At 37.9% G+C, this 27,568-nt stretch overlaps 2 protein-coding genes and 1 pseudogene across 3 annotated transcripts in view; all 3 read right to left on the bottom strand.

Annotated features, from left to right (window-relative positions):
- Nucleotides 1-12,021: 12,021 nt before the first annotated feature.
- On the bottom strand, nucleotides 12,022-14,361 carry LOC306654659 (protein farnesyltransferase/geranylgeranyltransferase type-1 subunit alpha-like; annotated as a pseudogene). Its single transcript has one exon. The product of its transcript is annotated as a protein farnesyltransferase/geranylgeranyltransferase type-1 subunit alpha-like (transcript).
- A 2,147-nt stretch (nucleotides 14,362-16,508) lies between these two features.
- Nucleotides 16,509-21,018, bottom strand: LOC306654664 (UPF0235 protein C15orf40 homolog). The gene is made up of 4 exons (XM_079128481.1): nucleotides 20,865-21,018; nucleotides 20,083-20,209; nucleotides 17,937-18,064; nucleotides 16,509-16,625 (listed from the first exon to the last, which is right to left on the bottom strand). Exons 1-4 carry the CDS (start codon nucleotides 20,964-20,966, stop codon nucleotides 16,530-16,532), a joined length of 453 nt encoding a protein of 150 aa, XP_078984607.1. The 5' UTR covers nucleotides 20,967-21,018; the 3' UTR covers nucleotides 16,509-16,529.
- A 5,239-nt stretch (nucleotides 21,019-26,257) lies between these two features.
- Nucleotides 26,258-27,568, bottom strand: part of BTBD1 (BTB domain containing 1) — a 36,243-nt gene continuing 34,932 nt past the window's right edge. Inside the window, exon 8 of the mRNA XM_079128470.1 lies at nucleotides 26,258-27,030. Coding sequence (XP_078984596.1) covers nucleotides 26,872-27,030 — 159 coding nt within the window. The 3' untranslated portion in view covers nucleotides 26,258-26,871. The remainder of the gene's footprint in view (nucleotides 27,031-27,568) is intronic.

A 27,568-nucleotide genomic window follows, 5' to 3' on the forward strand; every position in this document is an offset into this window, starting at 1 on the left:
GCTATCTTTTCTCCATTGCATGTTTTTGGCACCTTTGTCTAGTATGCGAAAATTGTATTTATTTGGGTTTGTGTCTGTGTCCTCTATCTGTATCATCAATCTACCTGTTTTGGTACCAATACCATGCCGTTTTTGTTACTATTGCTTTGTAGTTTGGTTGAAGTTCTGGTATTGCGATACCCCCTGCTTCACTCTTCCTGCTAAGGATTGCTTTAGCTATTCTGGGTTTCTTATTCTTCCAGATGAATTTCATGATCGTTTGTGAGGTACATCATTGGGATTTTAATTGAAATTGCATTGAATCTGTATAGCACTTTTGGTAGTGTGACCATTTTGACAATATTAATTCTGCCTATCCAAGAACATGGGCGATCTTTCCATCTTCTAAGGTTTTCTTTAATTTCTTTCTTTAGTGTTCTGTAGTTCTCATTGTAGAGGTCTTTCATCTCTTTTGTTAGATTGATCCCCAAGTTTTTTTTTTTTTTTTTGAGGCTATTGTGAATGGGGTAATTTCCCCAACTTCTTTCTGAGGATTCATCACTTATGTATAAAAATGCATTAGATTTATGAGCATTGATCTTATATCCTGCTACTTTACTGAATTCATTTATGAGTTCTAAAAGTTTTCTGGTGGAATTTCTCAGTTCCTCTAAATATATAATCATGTCATCAGCAAATAGGGATAGTTTGAGTTATTTTCCTATTCATATCCCTTTAATTTCTTTGGTCTGTCAATTGCTCTGGCTAGAGTTTCAAGGACAATGTTGAATAGAAGTGGTGAAAGAGGGGATCCCTGCTTTGTTCCAGTTTTTAGGGGGAATGCTTTCAGTTTTTCACCATTTAGAATGATATTGGCCATGGGCTTAGCATAGATGGCCTGTACAATATTAAGGAATGTTCCCACTATCCCTATTTATTCTAGTGTTTTGAGCATGCTGTATTTTATCAAATGCTTTTTCTGCATTTATTGAAATAATCATGTGATTCTTGACTTTAAGTCTGTTGATATGGTGGATGACATTTATTGATTTCCAGATGTTGAACCATCCTTGCATCCCTGGGATAAAACCCACTTGATCGTGGTGCACTATCTTTTTAATATATTTTTGTATGTGATTTGCTAAAATTTTGTTGAGAATTTTTGCATCAATGTTCATTAAGGATATTGGTCTGAAATTTTCTTTTTTTGATGTGTCTCTTGTCTGGTTTAGGTATCAGGGTGATATTGGCTTCATAGGATGAGTTTGGAAGGGTTCTCTCCTCTTCTATCATGGAATACTTTGAGGAGTATTGGAATGAGCTCTTCTTTAAAGGTTTTGTAGAACTAGGCTGAGAACCCATCTGGTCCCAGACTTTTCTTTGTTGGTAGGCTTTTGATGACTTCTTGTATTTCATTACTTGAAATTGATCTATTTAAATTGTGTATGTCCTCCTGGTTCAGTTTAGGTAATTCTTATGTCTCTAGAAAGCTGTTGATGTCTTCGAGATTTTCTATTTTGTTGTGAGTATAGATTTTCAAAATAGCTTCTAATTATGTTTTGTATTTCACTCGTGTCTGTCATGATAGTTCCTTGTTCATTCCGAATTTTAGTAATTTGAGTTTTCTCTCTCCTTCTCTTTGTTAGTGTGGCTAAGGGTTAATTGATTTTGTTTATTTTTTCAAAGAACCAACTTTTTATTTTGTCAGTTTTTTCGATTGTTTCTTTTGTTTCAATTTCATTGATTTCAGCTCTGATTTTAACTATTTCCTGTCTTCTACTACTTTTGGTATTGCTCTGTTCTTTTTCTAGGGCTTTGAGCTGTAGTGTTAGGTCATTTATTTGTTGATATTTTTTCCTTCTTTTATTGAATGCACTCCATGAAATAAATTTTCCTCTAAGTACTGCTTTCATAGTGTCCCAGAGATTTTGATATGATGTATCTTTGTTCTGGTTTACCTCTAAGAATTTTTTTATCCCCCCCCATGTCTTCTGTTATCCATTCAGCATTCAATAGCGTATTATTTAATCTCCAGGTGTTGGAGTAGTTTCGGTTTTTTTATTCTGTCATTTATTTCTAATTTCAATCCATTATGATCTGATAGAATACAAGGTAGTGTCTCTTTCTTCTTGTGTTTGCTAACAGTAGCTTTGTGGCATAATATATGGTCTATTTTAGAGAAGGATCCATGTGCTGCTGAGAAGAAAGTGTATTCACTCTTTAGTTGGATGGTATATTCTATATATGTCTGTTAAGTCTAAATTATTGTTATTGAGATCTATGGTTTCTTTGTTCAATTTTTGTTTGGAAGATCTGTCCAGTGGTGAGAGAGGTGTGTTAAAGTCACCTAGTATTATTGTTTTGTGGTCTATTTGATTTCTGGAATTAAGAAGGATTTGTTTGAGGTACATGGATGAGCCACTGTTTGGGGCATAGATATTTACGATTGTTATGTCTTCCTGATTTATGCTTCCCTTAGGCAGTATGAAATGTCCTTCTTTATCCCTTCTGACTAACTTTGACTTGAAGTCCACATTATCTGATATGAGGATGGATACTCCAGCTTTTTTTGCTGAGTCCATGTGCATGGTATATTTTTTCCTATCCTTTCACCTTTATTCTGTGGGTATCTCTTTCTATGAGATGAGTCTCTTGCAGGCAGCATATTGTTGGATGTTTCTTTTTAATCCAGTCTGCCAGTCTGTGTTTTGATTGATGAGTTCAGGCCATTAACATTCAGGGTTATTATTGAGATATGATTTGTATTCCCGGTCATTTGGCTCATTTTTTTTTTTTTTTTTTTTTGACACGACTTGGTTTCTCCTTTATTTGGCTATTGCTTTAGGGTAGTTCCTCCCTTTGCTGATTTACATTATTGTTTTTCATCTCTTCCTCATGGAATATTTTGCTGAGAATGTTCTGTAATGCTGGCTTTCTTTTTGTAAATTCTTTTAGCTTTTGTTTATCATGGAAGGATTTTATTTCGTCGTCAAATCTGAAGGTAAGTTTTGCTGGGTATAAGATTCTTGGTTGGCATTCATTTTCTTTCAGAGCTTGAAAAATGTTGTTCCAGGCCCTTCTAGTTTTTAGGGTCTGGGTTGAAAAATCTGTTGATATTTGTATTGGTTTCCCCCTGAATGTAATTTGATTTTTTTCTCTCACAGCCTTTAAAATTCTGTCTTTATTTTGTATGTTAAGTATTTTCATTATAATGTGCCTTGGTGTGGGTGTGTTGTAATTTTGTATATTTGGAGTCCTGTAAGCCTCTTGTACTTGATTTTCCATTTCAGTCTTCAGATTTGGGAAATTTTCTGATATTATTTCATTGAATAGATTGTTCATTCCTTTGGTTTGTTTCTCTAAGCCTTCCTCAATCCCAATAATTCTTAAATTTGGTCTTTTCATGATATCCCATAATTCTCGTAGATTCTATTCATGATTTCTTACCATCTTCTCTGTTTGGTCAACTTTGTTTTCAAGATTAAATATTTTGTCTTCAATGTCTGAGGTTCTGTCTTCCAGGGGTTCTATCCTACTGGTTATGCTTTCTATGGAGTTTTTAATTTGGTTTATTGTTTCCTTCATTTCAAGGATTTCTGTTTTTTTGTTTTTTTTTTTTCAGTATCTCTCTTTATTGAAATGATCTCTTGCTTCCTGCATTTGTTCTTTTAACTGTTGATTGGTGCGATCATTCAAAGCCTGCATTTGCTCTTTCATCTCATCGTTTGCTTCTCTGATCATTTTAATTATGTACATTCTGAACTCCCTTTCTGACATTTCTTCTGCCATGCTGTCATTGGATTTTATTGATGTAGCATCTAGGTTTGTTTGGGACATTTTCTGCCCTTGTTTTCTCATATTGCTCAGGTATCTACCCCTCTACGAGAAACTCTGAGGTATTTCAGATTTCCTCCTATTGACTTATAGTGTCCCTGTAGATTTCCAATAACTGACCTCCTAGCCTTCAGTAGTAGTTTTGGAGGAACTTGATAATGCAGTGCTCCACAAGGAAGCTGCCCCTCTAGGGCTGGTGGCCTTCAGGTGGGGTATATTCCCTGCTAGTGGGCAGAGGCGCCTGCACTTGTTGACCTATGGTCAGCCAAAGGGGTCTAGACTGCGGGCTGGGGCATGGCTGGTCTGGGCCTGTGTCTCTGGTTCTACTGCCCTGGTGGGAAAGCCTTGCCCAGTGGGGAAGTCTTGATGGACAGCTGTCCTCCGAGAAATTTCCTTCAATCCAGAACTACCTCCTGGGCTGGGCAGCCCTCCTCTGTGACATTACCAGGGGTAGGGACCTACCTCCCGGGCCAGGGAGCCTCGCCCTGTGAGTTGAGTCTCTCACTGGGCAGCCCTCCTCTGCGATGTTCCCTTGGGTCTGGACCTACCGCCTGGGCTAGGGAGCCTCGCCCTGCACCGAAGTCTCTTACTGGCGGCCCTCCTCCAAGAAGCTGCCTGCGGTTTGATCCTCGTGCCCGGGCCTGGGACCCTCACTCTGCACCAAAGTGGCTCAGCGAGAGACTCTCGCTGAGCGGTCCTCCTCTATGATGCTCCTGGTTGTCCAGGTTCACTGCTCCAGCAGGGGAGTCTCTGGGCCACTCTACTCCACAAAGTTCCCTGCGTTCTAGGACTACCGCCCCATCCGGGGCGCCTTGCCCAGTGGGGAGACTCACCCCGGGGCTCTGCATTGGTCCCAAGTCTCTCAATACCGCCTCCTTGAATCCTGAGTCCTGGAGCGACATGAGATGCAGTCACCCTCTGGTCCGACATCTTGAAAAACCGATAGAGCTACATTTTAACTCTTTTGTTATTTAACTTGTGTTGATTTTTACAATGTTTTGTTCATTTCTAGATGCATACCTTTGCTGCTTCCCCTTCTATACATATAGTGATGCTGCTGTCATTTACTTTCAGATTATTCATTCTACTTCATATAATTTTAATGATTACTAATAAGTTTTATTCAAAACAAAAATTTGAAAAAGATTTAAGCAACTTCACTCCCAAATTTTGGCAGTCTATTGATTTGGTAAGTTGAGCTATTTGGATTTTACTACTCAGTTCTTCTTATCTGATGGAAAGGGCTTCAGAGGAATATTAAGAATATAAGTTCATCATAAATCAAAGGAATTAAAAGTGAACATCCTAAATCTACTTTTTCTCTTAGCACCCCATCCTAGGGTTCTTGAGGTTGACTTCCCCAGGTACTTCTCCATGCTCTAGATCTACTTCTCCACCCCAACCCTTTTTCAAGTAACTGTTTTATTGGAAAGGATGCACCTAATTACATATTAACACAGATGTAAATAAATTTTTAACCTATGGTTCTTACCTGTACCCTCCTATAATCATATTAGTAGACAACAGGCCAGTGATGTTACATAAACGTGGATCTTGATACTACAGATATTTAGCCCAGAGAGTAAAAAATGGCCTGACCACATCTCATTATCATCTCTGAAAGTAGAGGGATTATTAAAAATCCTATCAACTGATAAAACTCAGGCAATGACCAGTTGAGACTGTAGCTGACTATGGCATTAGAACAGGATCCTGTACTGTGCCAACTATTGACAACATTTAGGACAGCTGTGGATTCAAGGGATGGGATGGAGAGATGCTTCTCAGGATGCTCTGAAGAGGTTATTTTCCCATAGTATTTAAATATTTTAACACCTGGTACAGGTAGGTTGCATGTGGTCTCAATTCAGCCCTACCTGCAAAAATGGGAAGTCTTCCTTTTAACCTGAATTATTTCTGCATTCTGCGTGAATAATCTATGGTAGTGGTAGTTTTTGTTTTAGGAGTCATTATCTGCCTCCCCCTGTGTGCTGAAAATAAGATAGAAATAAAAGGCATGGTTACTGCTTCAAAAAATCAGAAAACAACATAAAAAAAAAAACTTAGATAATTTAACAGTGTGAATAAATCAAAATCATGTTAAATAGAATTCTTCAGATAGTTTGTAGAATTGCATACCACATTAGATATAAGGAGTCCTGGCTTCCAGTCCTGTGTTTGCAATGTACTTGAGACACTCACTTAACTCTTGAGATTATTAGTTCACTTGGGAAAATGGGGACAATATCTACCTTCCACCCTTGCAGAGTTATAAAAACAAATGACCAAAGGAATAACTTGAGAATAGAAACCAGAATTGTGAGCATTAAACCCTCAGGGGCACATAATAGGTCTAGTGTAAACATTTGTTGAGAAAAGACTGTGATGCACAGTGTTGGTATGAAGGATGTAGAGTAACTGATAGAAGATGAGGTAGAGGAGGAGACATTGAGAATTAAGGAGTTGTGGTTTCCTTATGTGAACTCATATGTGAACAGAAAAGAGAGCAAACTATATCCTTCAGGAAATAACAGGCACTTAAAGTATAGAAGAAAGTTTGTATAAAAGTTGAACTAAAATTAGCATTTGCTGTTTGGAAATTGGCATTGACTTAAAAATGTCACATGTTGATTGTTGAACCTATCAGATTAATGTCAGTTTGAAAACAGCTTGCCTGGGACTTGGCTATTTTTGTGTTTTGTTTTTGAGTGCTAGAAGGATTTGGGATATCTGGAGAATAACAACCTTGAGTCACTGCTTTGAGAATAGTTTGGGTTCTTGAAACTAGGTAGGAAAAAGATATCTGGGAAGATTTCTAGCATGGTTTTGGTTTCCAAAGCTGCATTCCTTACAGTGTTCAACAGACCAGGATATAATTTTTCCTTTTATATTTTATTCGCCTAAAGGAAAATATAGGACTTTATGACAGAATAAGGAGTGATGAAAGGTCAGTTTTCCCTCCCTCTCCCTCTCTCCCTCCCCTGCCCCAAGAAGCAGAGTCTCCAGCTGGGGTTGTAGCTCAGCGCTAGAGCGCTAATCTAGCATATGTGAGGCACTGGGTTCGATCCTCAGCACCACATAAAAATAAATAAATAAAAATAAAGGTATTGTGCCTATATGCAACTAAAAAAATAGTTTTTAAAAAAGCAGGATCTTATGTCAGTTTAAGTTTAGAATGCTAAAATGGAAATGATCTTTCACTCTGAAAGTTATTGACAGGACTAATTTTGCACTACTAATAAAAGCACTACATGTTGTTCCTAAGTACAGTTTTTTTAACACCTTAAACATTTTCTATTTTCTCTTTCACTTGATTGATTTAGCCTGTGTTAGCATCCTATTACAGTGACAAAATACCTGAAGTAATCAATTTATAAGAAGAAAAGATTTATCTTGGCTCATGGTTTCTTGGTCCTGTTGCTTTTGGGCCTGTGGCGGGCAGTACATGATGGCAGAGGAGACCTGGTCATGTTATGGTGGTTTGGAAGTGAGAGAGAGAGAGGAAGGGACTTGAGTTCAAATATTGCCTTCAGGTCATGCCTCCAGCGATCTAACTTTCTCACTTGGTCCCACCTCTTAAAGGTTCTATCACCTCTCAGTAGCATCATAGGCTGGGAACCAATCCTTTCACACATGGGCCATTGGGAGGCATTCAAGATCCAAACTATATCTGGGCACAGTGGTGCAGACCTTTAATTTAGGAGACTGAGGCAGGACCCCAGGTTTGAGATAAGCATGAGCAACTTAACAAGGCCCTGTCTCAAAAAAACAGGCCCTGTCTCAAAACCCAGGGAGGGAGCTGGGGATGCATCTCAGTAATGGAACACCTCTAGGTTCAATCCCCCAGAACCCTCCCCCAACATACATACACAAAGATCTAAACTGTAGTAGAACCCAAACACAAGATTTGACTGCATATGGAATATATGCTATTATCTATAGTGATGCCCTGGCACTGTTATCTGTAGTGAAATAACTTTTATTAGGAAATAACAGATACTCCCAAGTTGAGGTGGTTTGTATTACCATTGATTGCATTGTTAGCTGGAAATAGTTACTAATGAAAGAGGTATTTTTTATAAGCTATTTAATGAAAAGCCCATTTGGAGCCAGGCCCAGTGGCGCATGCCTGTAATCCCAGCAGCTTGGGAAGCTAAGGCAGAAGGATCTAGAATTCAAAACCAGCCTCAGCAAAAGTGAGGTGCTAAGCAACTCGGCAAGATCCTGTCTTTAAATAAAGTACAGAATAGGCCTGGGATGTGGCTTAGTGGTCAAGTGCCCCTGAGTTCAATCCCTAATACCCACCCCCCCCCCCCAAAAAAAAAAAAAAAAAGCCCATTTGGATTTTTCTTTTAGTGTCTTCTATTTTGAACATGGAATGAATGAATGAATGAATGTATATTTATTTATTTCAAATGGGAACTTTAAAATACTAATTTGACTTTTTTTATGAAAATCCTAACTATATAGGTCACTCGAGGAATCCTTCCTAGCTGGGCATGGTGGTGCACACCTATAATCCCAGCAACTGGGAGGCAGGAGGATTGAGAGTTCAAAGCTAGTCTCAGCAACTTAGTGAGGCACTTAGAAACTCAGCAAGACCCTGTCTCTAATAAAAGATATTTAAAGGGCTGGGGATGTGGCTCAGTGGTTAAGCACCCCTAGATTCAATCCCCAATACAAAAAAAAAATCTTCCTATTTATAAACTTAGAAAGGTTATGCTTTTAAAATTCTCAAGATTTTAATTTAGAATAAATTAAGACCAATAGGAGAAAATACTCTGGGCATTGATAGATAGTATTATTGTTGATATTTAGATTAATACTTCAGGATTCAGATATAGTTTACGTATGACATTCTGTGATATCTAAACAAAGATTCCTCCTGGCTCCTACCATATTAAATTATTGTGGAACTGAATCAACAACTAGATCCATTTAGAAGATTATATCATTGGACTCCAGGGGAACCTTGAGAGCAAATATTTCATCCTTTCTAGAAATCTGTGTGTTATCTATAGGGACCAGTTTTTGAGGAACATAGCATACAAGTAGAGATCCCTTAACCTGCCAACATTCTGAGAGAGAATGGCCCTAGGCCACGCTGGCTGCTTGGGTGCCTGTCAGTAGGGCTGCAGCACATGAGGTATGACAGGTGAGGAGCTCAGGCTTTGAGGTGCCACAGAAACCTTCTGACTGCTGAGGATTCAGCTACCCATGCTGTCAGATGAGAAACATGGAGATGAGCTGTGGATAATACCCCTCAGACTTAAAGATTTACAGGATAGGATGGGAGAAGCAGATTAACAAGTCTTCCATCAAAATTGCTAATATGTAGTTTGACTGCCCTTTTGTAGAATTAAGTGAAATCATATACACAAAAAGGATGAAATCGTGTTGTTTGTGGCAACGTGGATGGAAATGAAGGGCATTATGTTAAATGAAATAAGCCAGTCCCAGAAAAACAAATACCACATGTTTTCACTTGGATAACCTAAAAATTGATCACACAGAAATAGAGAGAACAGAGGTCACTAGAAGCTAGAAGGGGAGGGGAAAGAAGGATAGCGGGTGGATAATGGGTACCGAAGTGAGGGTAGTTCTAACATTCTATAGCACAGTAAGGTCACTGTAGTATACAACATTAATTATACATTTCAAAAATAACTAGAGAAGAGTCTGAAATGATATTTGAAGACATAGAAATGCTAATTACCCTGATTTGGTTATTGTACTGTATGCATGTGTCTAATTATACCACATAAATAAGTACATATATGTCAATTACAAAATAAAAAATGTTTTAAAAAGAAGTGCATATATGAAAGTATTCAACACAGTACTAGGCACATAATGAGCACCTGGCCCTTATCACATTTGTGCCTCTAGAGTTAGAGGGAAGCATCTCTGGGTTGACTTGAATGTAAGAAGTTCATCTCAAAAAATCTTTCACCATTGTCTTCATGGGCTGATGGGCTGATTTAGTAGGTGTTTTCATTCCTGTCCCTAAGAGGCACAGAGAGCCCCATGTATTAATTATCAGACTTTTTCTGGGTTTCAGTGATCTCCTGAGATAGCTTCTGGAGAGGATATAATGATGATCTCACAGTTTTTTTCCCACTGCCAGTGCCTTTAATTCCCTAAAGAGTTTTCAGTCTCTTTGTTTGAATTCAGTAAATAAAGCTGCTCTGACCACTAAAGGCCACAGCTTCATTGTTTGTATTTTTTTCATTTTATTATTTCCTTAACTGTATGTTTTGGGCATATACAAAATATTATAAAAAGTAAAACAATACAAAAATTAATTTGCACCCAACCTGATGTGTATGGTTTTATCTTGTTCACTATTCTCACACAGTATATGTGAACTTGATGTACATGTATTTTTCCCTTTCTCACTAAAGTGGAGTTAGATATTTTTAATATCTGCACACATAAAACTATTTACTTAACAATATAATAAACATCGCTGTCAGTAGCTATAAATTAGAAATGAATGAATTTTAATATTCTGTAGTATGAATTTTACTATTGATTATAATTGTTCTATAGGTGGACAGGTCCTTAACATCATTTTATCCTTCTTCCCTCCTTTCCCTTTTTTCCTCCCTCCCTCACTTTTTTACCTGTACTAACAATGCTACATTGCTTTTATACATGTATCTTTTAGTGTTTTTTTAAATATTCTTTTCAGTTGTCAATGGACCTTTGTTTTATTTATTTTCATGCGGTGCTGAGAATTGAATCCGGGGCCTCACACATGCTAGGCAAGTGCTCTACCATTGATCTACAACCCCAGCCCTTCTTTAGTGCTTTTATGTGTTCTATGCAACACTTTTAAACTTGTTGGTTTAAAAGTTCTGTTTTTTATTTTAATAAATGTTGACACATTTAAAAAAAATTTTTTTAGTTGTTGATGGACCCTTTTTTTTTTTAATTGATTGATTTATAAATGGTGCTGAATCCAGTGCCTCATGCATGCTAGGCTACCACTGAGCCACAGCCCCAACCTGACAACATTTTAAAAACACTAGCAATTTACATTCCCATCAGTAATATTTTGAATGTACATGTGCTGCCTCCTTCCCTGTGACTTAAACATTTTTTTCCTTTGGATGTTCACAAGCTTTTTAAAACTCTTTGAAACCAGGGAATTATTACTAGGTTATGTCTCACTGTTGTTCCTTTGGTCATTGTTTCACCTGGGACACTGCACCATTTCTGTAAATTCATCTTTTATTTCTTCAGTGTTTTCTTAATTATATTTTTAAATATTTGTTCTGTTTCATTTCTTTGGTTCTGTTCTTCAGGATTCAATTATGTAATTGTTGATTTTCCTTTATCTGACTTCCATAGATGTCATTTTCCTTTTGCTCACTCTTTTCTCTCTTGCCCTATACATTTCTTACCATGTTTTCAGCCTCTTCTCTGTTTTTTCCAGTGTGGCTTGTATTTCTCTGATGGCTTTATTTTTATTTTTATTTATTTATTTATTTATTTTGGTACTGGGGATCGAACTCAGGGCCTTGTGCTTGCAAGGCAAGCACTCTACCAGCTGAGCTGTCTCCCCAGCCCTTTTAATATTTTTAGTTGTTGATGGACCTTTATTTTTTATTCATTTCTTTATATGTGGTGCTGAGAATTGAACCCAGTGCCTCATAACTGCTAGGCAAGTGTTTTACTACTGAGCCACAACCTCAGCCCCTGATGGCTTTATTTTTTAAAATTCAGTTTAAAAAGCACATTTTCACCACATGTGAGCCGCCACTATATTGGACATTACAACTTTAGAAAAGGATTAATGGCCTGCAGTTGTCAACTTGACTCATTCCCTTATTTTCCAGAGACCCAATCTCCCAAAGCATCTCTGAAGAAATCTAAGGTTTTAAAACAAATTGAAAGTCACTGTGATAGCCAAAACCACATCATCAGTGAGGTGAGTTTCATATAGTAGTCTAACCTCTGACTGCCAAGTTTGGGGATTCTCTACCCATAATTTTATGAAGGGGATTAGGAGGGCCTTAAGGCAGACTAAGGTTATGCTTTAAAAACTTACCAATTGAGAGGCTGAGGATATAGCTCAGTTGATAGAGTGCTTGCCTAGCATGCTGCAAGGTTCTGGGTTCAATCCCAGCACCACATTAAAAAATAAATAAATAAATAAATAAATAAATAAATAAAAAAAAAAATATATATATATATATATGGTCTAAGTCCAAGGAATGATTCTGTAAAGACAAGAAGGATCAGTGTACAGACTGGTAGTACAAAATGGACTTCCTAATAGTGCTGGTTCATTTCAAAAGGAATTGTTAATTTTCTTCATCAAGTTACATTGGCTCTGCCGTTGCATCATGGTGCTACCTCTAGTATATAAATTGAAAATCTAACTTCTTAAGTTTTTAGTTTCTAGTCATATGCATTAAAGCAATGTGAATGAGGCCTGTTGGGTTCTATAATTTGTATTCTGCTTTACATTTAAGGAACCAAATCCCTGGAATCTCTAAGAGGGGTATGCTGGTAGCCTGCAACCCAAAAACCTACCCCCTAAAGTTTGAGTTTGGGGCAGCTTAGAACTATAAACACTGCAAAGATGCTTCTTGCATTCTTTGATTCTCTCTCCATCTCCCAACCAAGAGAGGGTATGGAATGGTCCACAGGAATCAGGAGTCCAAAATCTCTGCTCTTACCTCCAGGGAAGAATAAACCAGGTTTTTCTTTCCTAGCATGTAGTATAGACACCAATGTTATTGTTAAGCCTTTTTTTTTTTTTTTTTTTTTAAGATACATTTTTTTTTGTTTTTAAATACATCTGTAATTTTATTATAAAACCATTCTTTTGGTTACAGTGATAGCAAGATAGTTGAGTGTAGCATAGTAGCTCTAATGTAACAGCTCTCTGTATTCCCTGCTTATTGAACCAAAATTTAAGTTACCTCAAACCCATTACATACAAGTTGTTGCAGTCATTACTGATACAAATCCTTTAGGGAAGAATTGATGCTAAGGGATTAGATTAAATGTTGGTAAGACTACAAAGTAGTAGTTTCTTTACAGGACTCCCCCCCCACCCAGCCCAATTACTTTACTTTAAAAACAATCAAATTTCTTAGAGCTAGTCTGAATAGCAGCAGCACCCAAAGATCACACTTTGTTCTCATTTAAAAGCAATACCTGTGCTATGCATATTTAGGCCACAGGTAAGAAAATGATCTCTTTAGTTTCAAACACCTTATTAGAATCCCTTAAAAAAATAAAAGCATTCCATCAAGTTCTTCTGGATGTTATTGCTGTGCATTTGTTGGGAGGTCACTTTCTCTGCTGTGTTTGCTTTGAAGGGATCTTCCAATATCTCTAATATTCCTTTCTTATAGTGTCCTTTTCTTTAGCAAGGATTTCACATAACTCTAATGTTTTATTAAGAATGTCCTCTTTGTTTTCACATTGGTTTTCTAGCATATCTTCATAGATATCCACAAGAAAGGCAATTAGGTAGGGGGATTTGGTTGTAAAGGCAATTTGTTGTAAATCAAGTAATTGATTTAGCAGATTGGGATATTTGGAAAGACCACAATCCTGCAAAATTCCTTTCAAATAGTTCCATGCACTTTCATTATGTAGTACAAGTTTTATCATTTACAGAGAAGTACTGGACTTCTCTTTCTAATACAAGATCACTATAGCCAGTAGTATTAGAAATGATGAGGCATCTTTGGTTCCAGTTATTCCTCACATCCTCTTTTAACGTCTACACACGGCAGCTCATTATCCCAAAGTTTAAATTCCTGAATGACTTATTGTCGATGCTGCCAGGCATGATAATTCTTTGCATTATGGTTAAGAATATCAGCAATAAATGCAAGCTCCTGAGATGGACATTTTAGCCATTGTACTAATACTCACCTATGGTGCCAAACTTGATATTTTTGGGGCTGTTCCTCAATTATTGCAGTGATGTAGTTCATTTCCTCATGTAGATGCTTTTGAAGTGACTTAAGAGAACTCTCTGAAAATGCCACACTGAATAATTGGCTGCATTTAACTCAATAGCATCCTGGGTGAGCTTTAAGCTCGTTCACTTCTTTCATCACGCTGTAGAACAGCTTGGAAATAATCATAAACATCTCTAAATTTTTCCTATAGATGATCTGGACCACTGGATTGGGACCATCATTCTGTGGTACTGGATCTGTATCAGCCCATTCTGCTCAGTCCCTGTACAGGACATAGGCGAGCGGCTGAGAAACCCATCGTCCATAGGGGACGCCACTGCTCCTCCGACCTCCGCCACCATCCCTTCTTCCTGCCATTGCTGGGGTGGCGGTGGGTGGGGCTGAGGCGGAGGCTGCTGCAGCAGACTGGACTCGCCATCTTGTACATGTAGCCTTTCCGACCCCTTCCGCGGCCGCCATCTCGCCTGGGCCAGCAGTGGAGGTGGTGCCGGAGGCCTGGCCCTTGTTAAACCATTTTTTCAAGAGTAATTGTCTAGCCGGCTAGGGAGGCTAAGGCAGGACATTGTGAGTACAAAGCCAGTAAAGGTAATTTAGTTATTTAAATTACTATAACTTGCACCAAATATGTAAAAATATATTACTTTTTTCAGCTTTAATATAGGTGTGATTTCTGATACACTTTTACAAATACCGAAAATAGTTTCCAGGTCCTCTTTTTGAGGATCTTTGGAGATTTGGAAGAACTAATGAATTTGAAGATTTTAAGTTACCACTGAGAAAGAAAATCCAGTGATTTCTCAGCTGGGTGCAGGGGTGCACACCTGTAATTCCAGTGACTCAGGAGGCTGAGGCAGGAGGATCAAAAGTTCAAGGCCAGCCTAGGCAACTTAGTGAAAGCCTCAGCAACTCAGCAATACCCTGTCTCAAAGAATAAAAAGGACTGGGGATGTAGCTCAGTGGAAAGGTGCCCCTGGGCTTAATCCCCAGTACCAAAATGTATGAATGAATGAATAAATAAATAAAATTTTAAAATAAATTGTGACTTCTCAAAAATAATTGTTACAAGTCTTGATTATTTTTTTAACTAAATGTTCTATACTTTGTAAAAGATATAAAAAACATTTTGCATTTAATTTTTTGTATCAGGGCATTTAACTATTTGAGCCACATCCCCCATCCTTTTTATTCTTGGAGACAGGGGTCTCACTAAGTTGCTTAGGGCCTCCCTAAATTGCTGAGGCTGCATTGAACTTGTGACCCTCTTGCCTCAGCTTCCTGATTTGCTGGGATTACAGGCATGCACTACCGTGTACACCCAGCACATTTCTGCATCTAGAAAAGCATCTTAAAATATAAGGTAAGACTACAAAAGCAGCAGACAAGTTTCCTGTTACTTGAAAACTGGATTAGGAGGTAATCTCCAGATTCCAGAAACACTGGAAATATTATATGTTTATAATTAGGATAACTGCAATCAATGAGGAGTTAGAGGATCTGGGTTCTAGTTGCCATTTTGCGTGGTATGATCTTCCATAGTTTTCCCAACTTCTGGATAAAGCAGTTATACTGACTATCCTTTCCAGTTCTATTATAACCATAATGCTATGAAATCAGAGTAACAAGTTTCAGGCTATTTGAAATCAGGAATTTTAGAGCCTGTGTTCAATGTATAATACTTTTAAAATTTCTACTTTTTGAATCTGATAAAACACACACACACACACACTCCCCCATTTTTTTTTTTTTTAGGGGGAGGGACCAGGGATTGAACTCAGGGACATTCAACCACTGAGCCACATCCCCAGCCCTATTTTTGTATTTAATTTAGAGACAGGGTCTCACTGAGTTGCTTAGCGCTTTGATTTTATGGAGGCTGGCTTTGAACTTGAGATCCTTCTATTTCAGCCTCCCAAGCTGCTGGGATTATAGGAGTATGCCACTGTACCCAGCCCATTTTAAAAAAATTTGTTCTGATTAGTTTTACATGACAGTAGAATGCATTCTGACACATCATACATAAATGGAGTATAACTTCTCATTCTTCTAATTGTACATGATGCAGGATCACACTGGTTGTGTAGTCATATATGCATACAGGGTAGTAATATCTGATTCATTCTACTATTCTTTCTACCCCCTTTCCCCCGCCCCTCCTTTCACTCACCTCTGCCTAATCCAAAGTACCACTATTCTTCTCTAGCCACTGTCCCCCACCCCTTAACTGTGAATTAACATCTGCACATCAGAGAAAACACTGGCCTTTGGATTTTGGGGATTGGCTTATTTCACTTATCATGATATTCTCCAATTCTATCCATTTACTAGTAAATGCCATAATTTCATTCTCCTTTAAGCCTGAGTAATGTTCCATTGTGTATATATACCACATTTTCTTTATCCATTCATCTGTTGAAGGGTTGGTTCCACAATCTAGCTATTGTGAGTTGAGCTGCTATAAACACTGATGTGGCTGTGTCACTGCAGTATGCTGATTTTAAGTCCTTTGGGTATAAATCTAGGAGTGGCATGACTGGGTCAAATGGTGGTTCCATTCCAAGTTTTCTGAGGAATCCCCATACTGCTTTCCATAGTGGTTGCACCAATTTGCAGCCCTACCAGCAATGTATGAGTGTACCTTGTTCCCCATACCCTCGCCCTCATGTTCTTTTTGTGTGAATTTAAATATATTTTTCCTATTTTAGCAGCTTCCTCTTTGATAGAAATTAGAAAGTCCCTCAAGGATGTATTTTTCATTTTTTGCTTTTATTTTTTTTTGGCTTCCTTTTTTAATTTCTCCAAGATCTCTTCTGCAGTTGTAGAGGCCAAAAGCTTCACCACCTTTTCACGAGACTTACCACCCTGAATCAAAAGGAAGAAAGCACAATAAACATTCTAGTGCCTTAAGGGACAGGAGACTTCTTTTGTACCCCTCACAGCCATGTCTTCATGGGTGGCTTATGTATACTTTTTCTGACCACTTCTGGTCCAACCAAAGACTATCTCTTTGCTTCCACCTTACTACAGATTTTTAAAGCTCACCAACATTTTTAGCTTTATACCTTAATTTCTAAAATTATAAAAGTTTGGCATTAAAATTTCAAAATGATGAATTTACAGTATTCTAATTTTAAGTAATTCTTTTGTTAAAGATGCAAATAATTTTAGAATACCAAAGTAATTATTGCATTTTACCTAATTTTGTAAAATACAAATCTTAAATAAAAACAAGTTGCTGTTCTCTATATTGTTACATATTTCTGAAAATTCTGAAGAGCAACCACATATCCAAGTGTTATAATTTCATAATCACTTAAAACAATTTTTAGAAGGATTTGTTCTCAAGCACATCTTTTAAAAGAAGATAAAATTTGAACAGGAATTTATTTAGATGGGCAGAATTTCTACAGGTAGAACAGTGGGGAGCCTCAGGCAAATGTCAAAACATGAGTACTGGGAGAAAAATCAGAAATGACCAGCCACAATTTGGGGATAGCAGGAGAAATAGCCTGATCAGATAGATTTTTTTTTAGGTGCAGTTTATTAATCAAGGATGTTGAATGCTGCCAGATATGATCTATATTACATAGCATTGAAAAACAAGTGAAACTTCAAAGATATACACATGGCTGGGTCCCACTCTTACATACTCAGTTTCAAGATTCTACACTCTAAATTCTACGTCTAAGGCAATGCCCAGGAACCTGTATTGAGAATCATTCCCCAATAATTTTGATGTACAAAACCACATTACTAATGACTATAGATGAACGCACTAGCTTCCTGAAGAGCTCCTAGTGAGCAAAGACAACAGGGAGGATTAGAAATACCTTATAAACTCTAATGGAGATGACAACAAGGAACATTTTTTTTTTTTTTTTTGTCTTAAAGGAAGAATAGCAAGATTAATCTGACAGTGGATTTGGGCAGGATGAAAATGCTAGAAATGGTGGCAATTAAGGAATCTAAGACAGTATAGACAAGTATGAATAAGAATTGAGGCAGCAGATACTCAGGAGATACACAAGAAGAATTCAGATTTTTGTGATTACATGAATATGTGACTTAAAAACAAACTGATTTTCCAAATTATTTGAAGAAGCAAACTAGTATTTTATGAATCATGATTGTGTGGCAATAATCAAAGATTTTTAAAAAGAGTGAGACACCTACCTTATCCAAAACCACATCACTTCTCCTGAGTTCTAAAACCTTGGAAAGATACCGACAGAGCTCAGCGTTAGCCTCTCCCTCTGACGGAGGTGCTGCGATAGCTACATTTACAGCTTCGGTTGACAAATCTGGAATGAAACGATGTGAACTATATCCTTGAGTTCTTTTTCTTCCTAAAGTGAGGCACTTTTGTAAAAGAGCTTGCATTTGCCTGCCACATACTAGATTTTTGATTAATAACTGTTGGATTGGGTTAAACCCTCAGTAACAAAACCAAAAAAAAAAAAAAAACTGTTGAAGAAATGAATGATTAAACTCATCATACTTCAAGGAACATAAACATGATACATGTGCATCTACCATTATAGAAAGTAAATCCAGAATAGAAAACCTATATTTGCTCTATTCTGCTGACCAAGATGGGCTTAGAATCCTGGAGAATAGCTTGGTCATTCAGGGTTTTCCACATCAGGAAAAGGAGAGCATGTCAGTTCATATCTTATGCAAGATGCATCTTATATGCTTTGAAAATTTAATAATGTTTCTTTAACATTTATACAGCATTTACTACCCACCAATTTGAAACACACATGAACATACATGAAGAGCTATACATATATTAACCTAAGCCTCATAATGACTTTACAAAGAAGATAAAAACACCATTATTATCTCTATTTTACAAGTGAGGAATTTGGAATCAAGTTAATATGCCCTATAACCCTCCGAAAGGGAAGTATTTACTCAAAGCAGTTTACAAATGAGCTTGATCCAGCATATGGGGTTGTTCAGGCATTTGTACACACTCATACCCTATGTAAACAACATGGCCACAGAATCCACAAGAATGAGGTAGTAAAACAACGCTCCATTCCATCCTGTCACCAATTCTCGGACACAGTTTTTTACATTTTAACATCTTTGAAATCAAAATGTATCTTATAATAGATGGAAAAGAAAATGTTGATGTGAATTTTTATCTTACTAAGGTACATAAAATAGTTGTGTACTTGTATAATTGATACGATCTTACACAATATAACAAATGCTGGCCACAGTGGGTATAGCCAACAGAGAAAAGCTAACATGGCCATTAGCACAAACTAGGGCTACCTAGCACATCAATTCTGAAGTATTATTTTCAAAATATAATTTGCTATACAAAGCTTTAGAAGTAGAAAAGACTTTCAAGACAACTCAGACAAATGGTTTTTAAACTTTTATCCTTCAAAATCCTTCCTTGGGGCTGGGGAGATAGCTCAGTCGGTAGAGTGCTTGCCTTGAAAGCACAAGGCCCTGGGTTCCATCCCCAGCACTGCCCCCCCCCCAAAAAAAAAAAAAAATCCTTCCTTTTTTCCAATCCTCTCTGAAATTCCAGTGTTTAAAACAAAAGTAAACATATTTACAGGATTCAAGTAACTGACTGGCCTTTCTCCTTCACCAGAAACAGAGTCCTGAGGTATTTCTAGTGTTTGAAAGAATAGTCTTAAAGCCTCTTTGTCCATAGTCTAATCTGAAAAATGTAAAAACTGGGCCTAGAAATGTTTTATACTGTTTGACTTAAAACAAGTTCATGTAGGAATTGATGAGAGTCTCAGATCTCAGTTTTTCTCCCATTCCTTAGGTCAGTGATCATGAAGGGAGACCAAAATGCCTTTTCTTTTTCTGGCCAGTGTCTCCAGTTTTGGGATAGGACAAATTAAGAATAATCTAGGGCTGGGGTTGTGGCTCAGTGGTACAGCACTTGCCTAGCATGTGTGAGGCACTGGGTTCGAGTCTCAGCACCACATAAAAATAAATAAAATAAAGGCATTGTGTCCATCCACAAATAAAAAATATAGATAATAAAAAAAGAATAATAATTTAGGCTATACATGTGTCTTTCCTAAAATACCACATTCTTAGAAATACATTTTTAGAAAGGAAAAGATATCAATAGTTTTCATCGAACTGGGTATAATTTAAGTATCATGTATTCAATTTCAAATACCTTTACATGAGAATCTAGAATTTTAAAATGGAGAAGACTAAATGCAAATGTAAAAATATACTCAACTGTCATATGATTGTCAGCTAAATGAAGCAAAGGGAAGGTGTAGGAGACACTTGATTCACACAAGAATCCCATCCCATTGTTCAGGCGTACCTGTTACAGCATTTTGCTTGGAGCCAGGTTTGGCATGGATGGCTATGGTAACACAACCTTTTGGATCCACTACCACGGGACCTAAGGGAGGAAGTTGTCTCTCTGGTTCCTTGCTTTGGCTTTTACCCTAAAATAACAAATACACAATTGTACAGGTTATAAAATATTTTCCTGTACATTTAATTTGATCCTCCCACTATTCCTTTTCACCGTTAACAAGGCATAAATTATTAGTCAGGGACTTCCGGACATAGAATGCTTTTCCTGTGTCCTTCAAGAATAAAGTCTTCCAATCGACCCCTCAAAATATTTTTTCCTGCTTTGGAAGAAGATCCGATTCTGGCTTCCATACCTTAGTGCCTGAGGCTGGAGTTAGTCATGCAAAGGCGGGGGAAGGGGAGCAGGAGTGGTGTGTGCATTTTTTTTTTTTTTTGGGGGGGGGGGGGGCTGGGGGTCGAACCCAGGGCCTTGTGCTTACAAGGCAAGCACTCTACCGACTGAGCTACCTCTCCAGCCCCGGTGTGTGCATTTTTGATAGAAGGGATGTGATCAGCTAAGGTAAGTAGAGGGCAGAGCAGAGCCTTCCAGGCGAGAAGAGGCGTCTGGCTCTTATAGCGCCCGGTGGACCTTGAGGAGAAAGTAGGAGGAGTCCCGGTGCTGGGTGAGCCGGTGGTCTGGAGACTACGAGCCGCCTGAGGTGCCTTCCGCTCCTGCTCCTCTCGCTAGCTCCAGGTGCAGCCGTGGTCCCCCCCACCCCCAACGCCAGGGGACTTGACACTAGCCTTGTTCGTCGCACTTGCTTTCTTAGGCATCTCGACGCCAGAAAAAGCCTGAGTGCCCAGTCCCGCGGAGAGATGCCTAAAGCACCCACCGAGCCGCACCATCCTCCTGGAAAGGCCCTGCCAGGCTGCCTGGCGCCGGAAGTGAATTCTGCGTCTGCGCAAGCAGCGTGTGCACGGCGGCCCGGTGCCGGAAGGGCACTCTGCACCTGTGTAAGCTGAGGGGATGGCCTCGGCGCCCCAGTACCCGCCTAGCGCAAGAGCGACCCCTCGCGACGGGCTGAAGAGTCCTTGCTTTCTAACCCGTGGTGCCGGAGTCTGATTCGGCCATGATCCTTCTTCCTCAGGTAGTGGGAAAGGAGTGTCACCACTGGTCTTTGTTCACGAGGAGAAGGAGAAAGGTATCTCTGGATCTCAGGATTGAAGTGAGCTGCAAGGAGAGCACGGAAACAGGTGTCTTCGCGCCCCTGCAGCCAACGCGCAAGGATAGACAGAACCCATGTTGATGGAGACTCGAGCGGGCTTGGCCTTTTCCATGCACCATGGGTGCAGCTACTTTGTGCCCAACGGGATAGGATCCCTTAATGTAAAAGGAGAGGAAGTATATTATGGCGTGTAATATGGGTACACATGAAACTGGTGAAGTCAGCAGAAGCAAGATCATGGAGTCTTTCAAGGGGTTGGAAGCTAGGGATTGACACAGTCCAATTTGCCTTAGGAAGACCACTGGCTGCAGTATGGCGAATAGAGGAAAAGCCAGAGGTAGGAAGAGCTGCCACCTAAATGGGAGATGGTGACCTGAACCAAAGTTAACTGCAGTTCGGTTATCTGACCATTGTAAAGATCTTCAGGAATTGGCATGATCAGAGTTTAGGAGAATGACTGCATTGGGGGATGAAAGCAGAGTCAAGAAACATGCCAGGTTTAGGACTGGAGGAACAAGTTTGGGAATTTTAAGTACAGTTATGGACATATTAAATTTGAGATGATTATAGGCATCCGAATAGAAATATTGAGATAATTAAATGGATATAATAACTGAAACTTGAGCGATCTGGGCTGGTGCTGGAGATTCTGGAGTTCTCTGAGAATAGATGGTAACTGAAGCCATGGAAATGGATGAGAGACAGGCCTAGGACAGCAACCTAAGGGCAGGGAGAGAAGCAACTACAGTGAAAGGGCAGCTAAGGGAATAGTAGTCAACAGTGATGAATACCACAGGAAAAACATGTAAAATAAGGACTAAGTGTCCCCACAATTTAAGGAACTAGTGGTTCTGGTGACCCAGGCAGGAACAGTTTCTATGGAGAGAGAAATGGAATGTGATTCAGTGATTCAGTGTTTCGCCTTGAAGGAATAACTGGTGTCTGGAGGGGCACACAACACAGAGACTTCAGTTTTCAAACTGGATGAGTTAATTATTGGAAGGTTGTTGACAGGAATGAGCCAGGAGGCCACCTCAATTTCCTGAGGTGGTGGGTTCTGAAAACAAGTGGAGAGAAGCATGAATGCCTAGGTAGGTTTGGTGGAAGGAGCTCAAGTTCTTTTATTAGCTAAGGAAGGGGAGGTGATAAAGGTACAGAGAGGAACAGAGCTACAAGGATTCTGGCAGAGCTGTTGGAACTCTCCCAGCAGCACTGTTGGTCTAGTTAAAGTTGAAGGTCATGACATCATTGAGGTCCCTATCTATCCAATCACATCATTTTACTATTTTTGTGGGGGTGGGACTAGAGATTTATCCCAGGGGCACTTTACCACTGAGTTACATCGCCATCTTTTTTTACTTTTTGAGACAGGCTCTTGCAAATTGCTTAGGACCTCACTAAATTGCTGAGACTGGCCTTGAACTTGTGATCCTCCTACCTCAGCCTCCTAAGTTGCTGGGATCACAGCTATGCACCACCAGGCCTGGCTACTGTACTTTTGATGCCTGAGATTGAACCCAGGGCCTCATTCATGCTTTGCACACACTCTACCATGGAGCTACACCTCCAGCCTCAGTTACATTATTTTAAATGCCTGGACTCAGCAGGATGTAAACAATAATTGAGGGTTAATAAAATGGTTTAAATGACTAAAGACCAAAGGGGAAGAAAGAGGAAAAAGAACAAAGGCAAGTCTAACTGGATCAGAAAGTCATTCTTAAGGTTTAATAACAGAATAACTGGAGAAGCATCCAAAGTTGTGATCAGAGTGGGACATCTGAATTTATTATTTTGGAGGTAGAATACAACAAAGTACATGGTGGGGTGATGAAAGGAATGGCCGAAGACTGCTGGAAGGAAGGACGGAACTGGAAAACTAGGCTTAGATGGGTTGTCCGTTTGGACACTGAAGCCACTCTGCCTGAAGGTTTGGGTAGAAGAATGTGAATGAGTTATAAAAACAAAAACTCTTTACTGTAACATCAGTTGAGAGTTGAGGCACAAGCTGAGCATGATAGCACACATGCTACTCAGCTCAGTAATCCCAGCTACTCAGAATGAGGTAGGAGAATCACAAGTCTGAGGCCAGTCTGGGTAACTGAGGTACACTTGTCTCAAAAGGCGGTGGGGGAGGCTGGGAATGTAGTTCAGTGGTAAGTTGCTTGCCTAGCATGGGCAAGAGTTCAATCCCCAGTACCAAAGTGGGGAAAACTGAATTACATTGCAGTTATAGAATTTGTTTTGGATGAAATCCTAACATCCTCAATTAGAATTTTTAAAGTTGTAATGGAAATAAAGGGGACACTTGTGATGGTAAATTATCAAAAGTATCTAGCAGGTGACTAAGGTGGGTGAAGGGAAAGAGGTCCCCGCAAATCGTTCAGCCTTTCCCACAGGTGCCTTGAGTGGGGATATGAGGACTTTATCACACCAGCCAGGGAAAGGAATAAATACCAGCTCCATCTGCCACCATAACTATGCACCTAACCTGTTGCTCCTGCCCAAGTCTCTAAATCTGGAGGGGAGAGAGGCAGAGTGGTAAGAAATAGTTTAACAGAGGAAAAAATGGTGATTATGATCCCAATGGCGGAAAATCCATTATATGTATATAGTGTTTCCATTTTATTTTTTAAATCTTCCATCAATTTTGAGTTCTATTTAAAATATTTTGTCTTAGCTTTACCAATGGAGAAGGAAAAGGGATTTTTTTTTTTTTTTTTTAAGTTTGCAAACTAGCCAAGAGAATAAATGTTCCACATAGCTCTGGTGCTAGAATTGCTATGGTTCCCTCTTGTGAAGGTGTTTTTTGTCTAATTCAGGGACAATTCCCAGATTTTGAATCTGTATGACTGGAACAGATATAGAAAGCTGTTTGACAACACTAGAAAGGTAAATGGAACAATAAATATCAGACATTCTATATTTAACATACCATACTTGGAAGTCTTGCGCTAACATTCTAGAATGTTGTCTTTCTAGAAGATCTAGATTTCCACGATCTTTAAAACTACAGGTACTATTTATGTGGACCTAAAACATTTTGGCAATGCAAATAATCTTAATTTATTGGGCAGACAATAGAGTATCAACACTTTCTTAGTATTTATATTCTACACTAAGTATAGATTAATCAGGTATTCTTTGGGGTCTTATAAAGTTGAGAATGACTATTTTGGGATGCAAAATTTTCCTGCCTCTATAGCTTGTGGGATAGAAATGGGCTTAAATTTCACCTACCATCACTTACTGACCTTTCCAAACATGAAATGGGTATTGTGATCTTATTTATCTTATACTGATGCTGAGAAACAAGAATGTATGTAGTAAAGAAGCTGGGCACAGTGGTGCACACCTGTGATCCCAGGCTTCTCTGAGAAAGAGGGTCACAAGTTTGATGCCAGCCTGGGCAACTTGAGAGACCCTATCTCAAAATTTAAAAAAGGGCTAGGGATGTTGTTTGGTAGTAAAGCTTGCCTGGGTTCAATCCCCAGTACTACCAACAAAGAAAATGTCCTTAACAACTCATATCATTATAAAATAAACAATTATGAGATGACTGTAACACTAAAAAAAAAAAAAAAAAAAATTCTTTCTTCACATTCTTCCTTCTATACTTCCTGAGATATTTTTTAAATAGGTGAGAAAACTTAAGACTACAAAAAAGTGACCAAGAAGAATGGGAGGTTATACTCCATGTATGTATGATACTGTCCTATATTAAAAAAAAAAAAAAAAAAAAGTGACCAAGAAACAGATGGCAGTAATTATGCTGTAGTTTCTGTGACTTGCATTCAGGCAGCAGTAAGGCATTCCTATTTTGTCTTTCATTACTTCTGTAAATTAAAAATAAAGTTATGCCTTAATTAACTAAAACTTTTGTTCCAAAATGATGTCTAACATTCAAATTTTAAAAGATAAATGACAAATAATAATAATAAAAGGATAATAAACATTTTATTTTTTTAAAATTCCAGGTGATGTCCCAATGTCAGTACACTGTTCCATTTCTTGTACCTGGCCCAGGCCAACCTACATTGTTACATTCAGTACAACACATGAAGCATGTGAAATGCCTCAAACATCAAAAACACTAACTTATCTCTGGCGTGCCACACTTTTTAAGGCAGAAGTACTTTCTATAATCACTACTACAGATTGCCAGTTAATCTTCTGTTAAACAGAGCTACACATTCCATAGGTATTCCAGTTAAGTGAAGTTTATATCCCTAAGAACACGGTATCAAAGAAAAATTTCCCTTTTCTTCAGTAATTTCAAGAAGCCTAAATAACAAACACATCTCACTACCTTCTTGAAAATATGAAATATTACTTTTGATGAAAAATTTTTATCCTAATTATTTTTAAAAAATTCTTTTTAAGTTGATACTTAAAAGAATTTTGATTTTTAATCATCTGCCACAACTATCTGATATACTTTAAGCTTCATGACACTTAAGTTTTAAATAAGATAATCATTTTCAAGAGAAAAATGTTATTTCATTTGTATTTTAAAATTCTGCTTTACATAAAAGTATATGTCATTCTGCCAAATATACTTTGTGTCCACTTCTAATATAGATGTGCCTGTCATGTTAATGAAGTCACAAATATTAAACATTTTACTTCTTGGATAGAATTACATATGTGACAGAAAGCATACTTTTTCAGCAGGAGTAATCCTGTTGGATAGTTTTATAACTCCAAAGTAGTTGTTAGAAATGTTCATGTTTTATTCCATTTCTTATTATATATGATTATCACAATTTTGAACTGATGTCTGTTTACCCGATCATCACCACCATCATCATCTCAATCTTGGAAATTATCAGCAGCATTCCCCCATACAAATACACAGGTACAGTGGTACAGTTTAGTGATAAAGGATTCAGTCTTAGACTATTCCTTTTGATCCTTTGTTTATATCACATTATTGTGAATTTATACAAACTCCCACTTATTGTTGTAAAACTGTATTATGTAATGCATTACTATACTATTACAAAATATCCTTTTCTGTAAATACATTGAAAAATTTCCTGGGCATTTATTAGATTTTTTTTTTTAAAGCTTGTTCCAAATGCTAACAACGAGACATTTCAAAACCCCAAATATAAGGTCAGTTTTCTTAATTTTCTGAAACTAGTTACTTGAATTAAAAGGAATTCCGTAGGAATACTGACCCACCTCATCTCATTTAACCTTCAAAATAGTTAAAACAGAAAAAAACAAACCTGTTATTTATAACAAGAATCTTTCAATTCAAAACTATTGAAAGACCATAAGTTAGCAGATCTATGAAATTATACAAGATGAAGCTGATTAGCTGAGCTTTTTTTTTTTTTTTTTAACACAATTAAACCCAGTTATCTTTTCTCCTAAGGTGATAAGAAAATTGAAAATCTGCCTTTTAAGTCATGCAGAGATTTAGATCAACATTTTTTCTATTTTCCCTAGGAAACTAAAATGTTTCTTATCTTACAATTATAAATAATGACACTCAAACTAATTTTTTTGTGGTCAGTTGTTTCTACTTTTGAGACCAGATTGCATAGTACTATTTAGTCAAGATGTATTATACTGCTACATTATGTATAAAATATTATTTCTGGTATCTGTCCATCTTCTATTGAAGTGCCATTATTATTGCCAGGGGAACTGAAAAAGAAAAAAACAGTCTTGCTTGCAGCAGGTGTCTCATGCACTACTTTCTTCAATCCTTTTGTGCCATAGTGGGAATCTGGACCCTAAATGAGAATGAGACTCATTAGAAATCTTCACTGAATAAGCACTCAAATTACTATGATGTTATAATTAGATCAATGGTCTATGATATTCATTATAGCTCCTGTATAAATTTTATGCTGAGTCATTTAAAGAAAAATGAAGTTTTTCTAAAAAGCTCATCAATGGGGTTGGGATTGTGGCTTAGTTGCAGAGGACTCCCCTCCCATGTGTGAGGCACTGGGTTCGATTCTCAGCACCACATAAAAAAATAAATTAAGGGCTGGGGAGATAGCTCAGTTGGTAAAGTGCTTGCCTTACAAGCACAGGGCCCTGGGTTCGATCCCCAGCACCGCGAAAAAAAAAAAAAAAAAAAAAAAAAATTAAGATATTGTGTCCATCTATAGCTAAAAATATTTTTTAAAAAAGTTTACTGAATAAAAAACTTGATTATTTAGAAAAAAAAAAGCTAATCAATGAGTAAATATATAGGATGTAGTGCTTAGTCATCAGGGAACAGTGAAAAGATTTAAGAAAACAATTACTTTGTTTTCTGCCAAA

The sequence above is a fragment of the Sciurus vulgaris genome (genome assembly GCF_902686455.1).
Source record: "Sciurus vulgaris genome assembly, chromosome: 2".
Taxonomy (NCBI): Eukaryota; Metazoa; Chordata; class Mammalia; order Rodentia; family Sciuridae; genus Sciurus; species Sciurus vulgaris.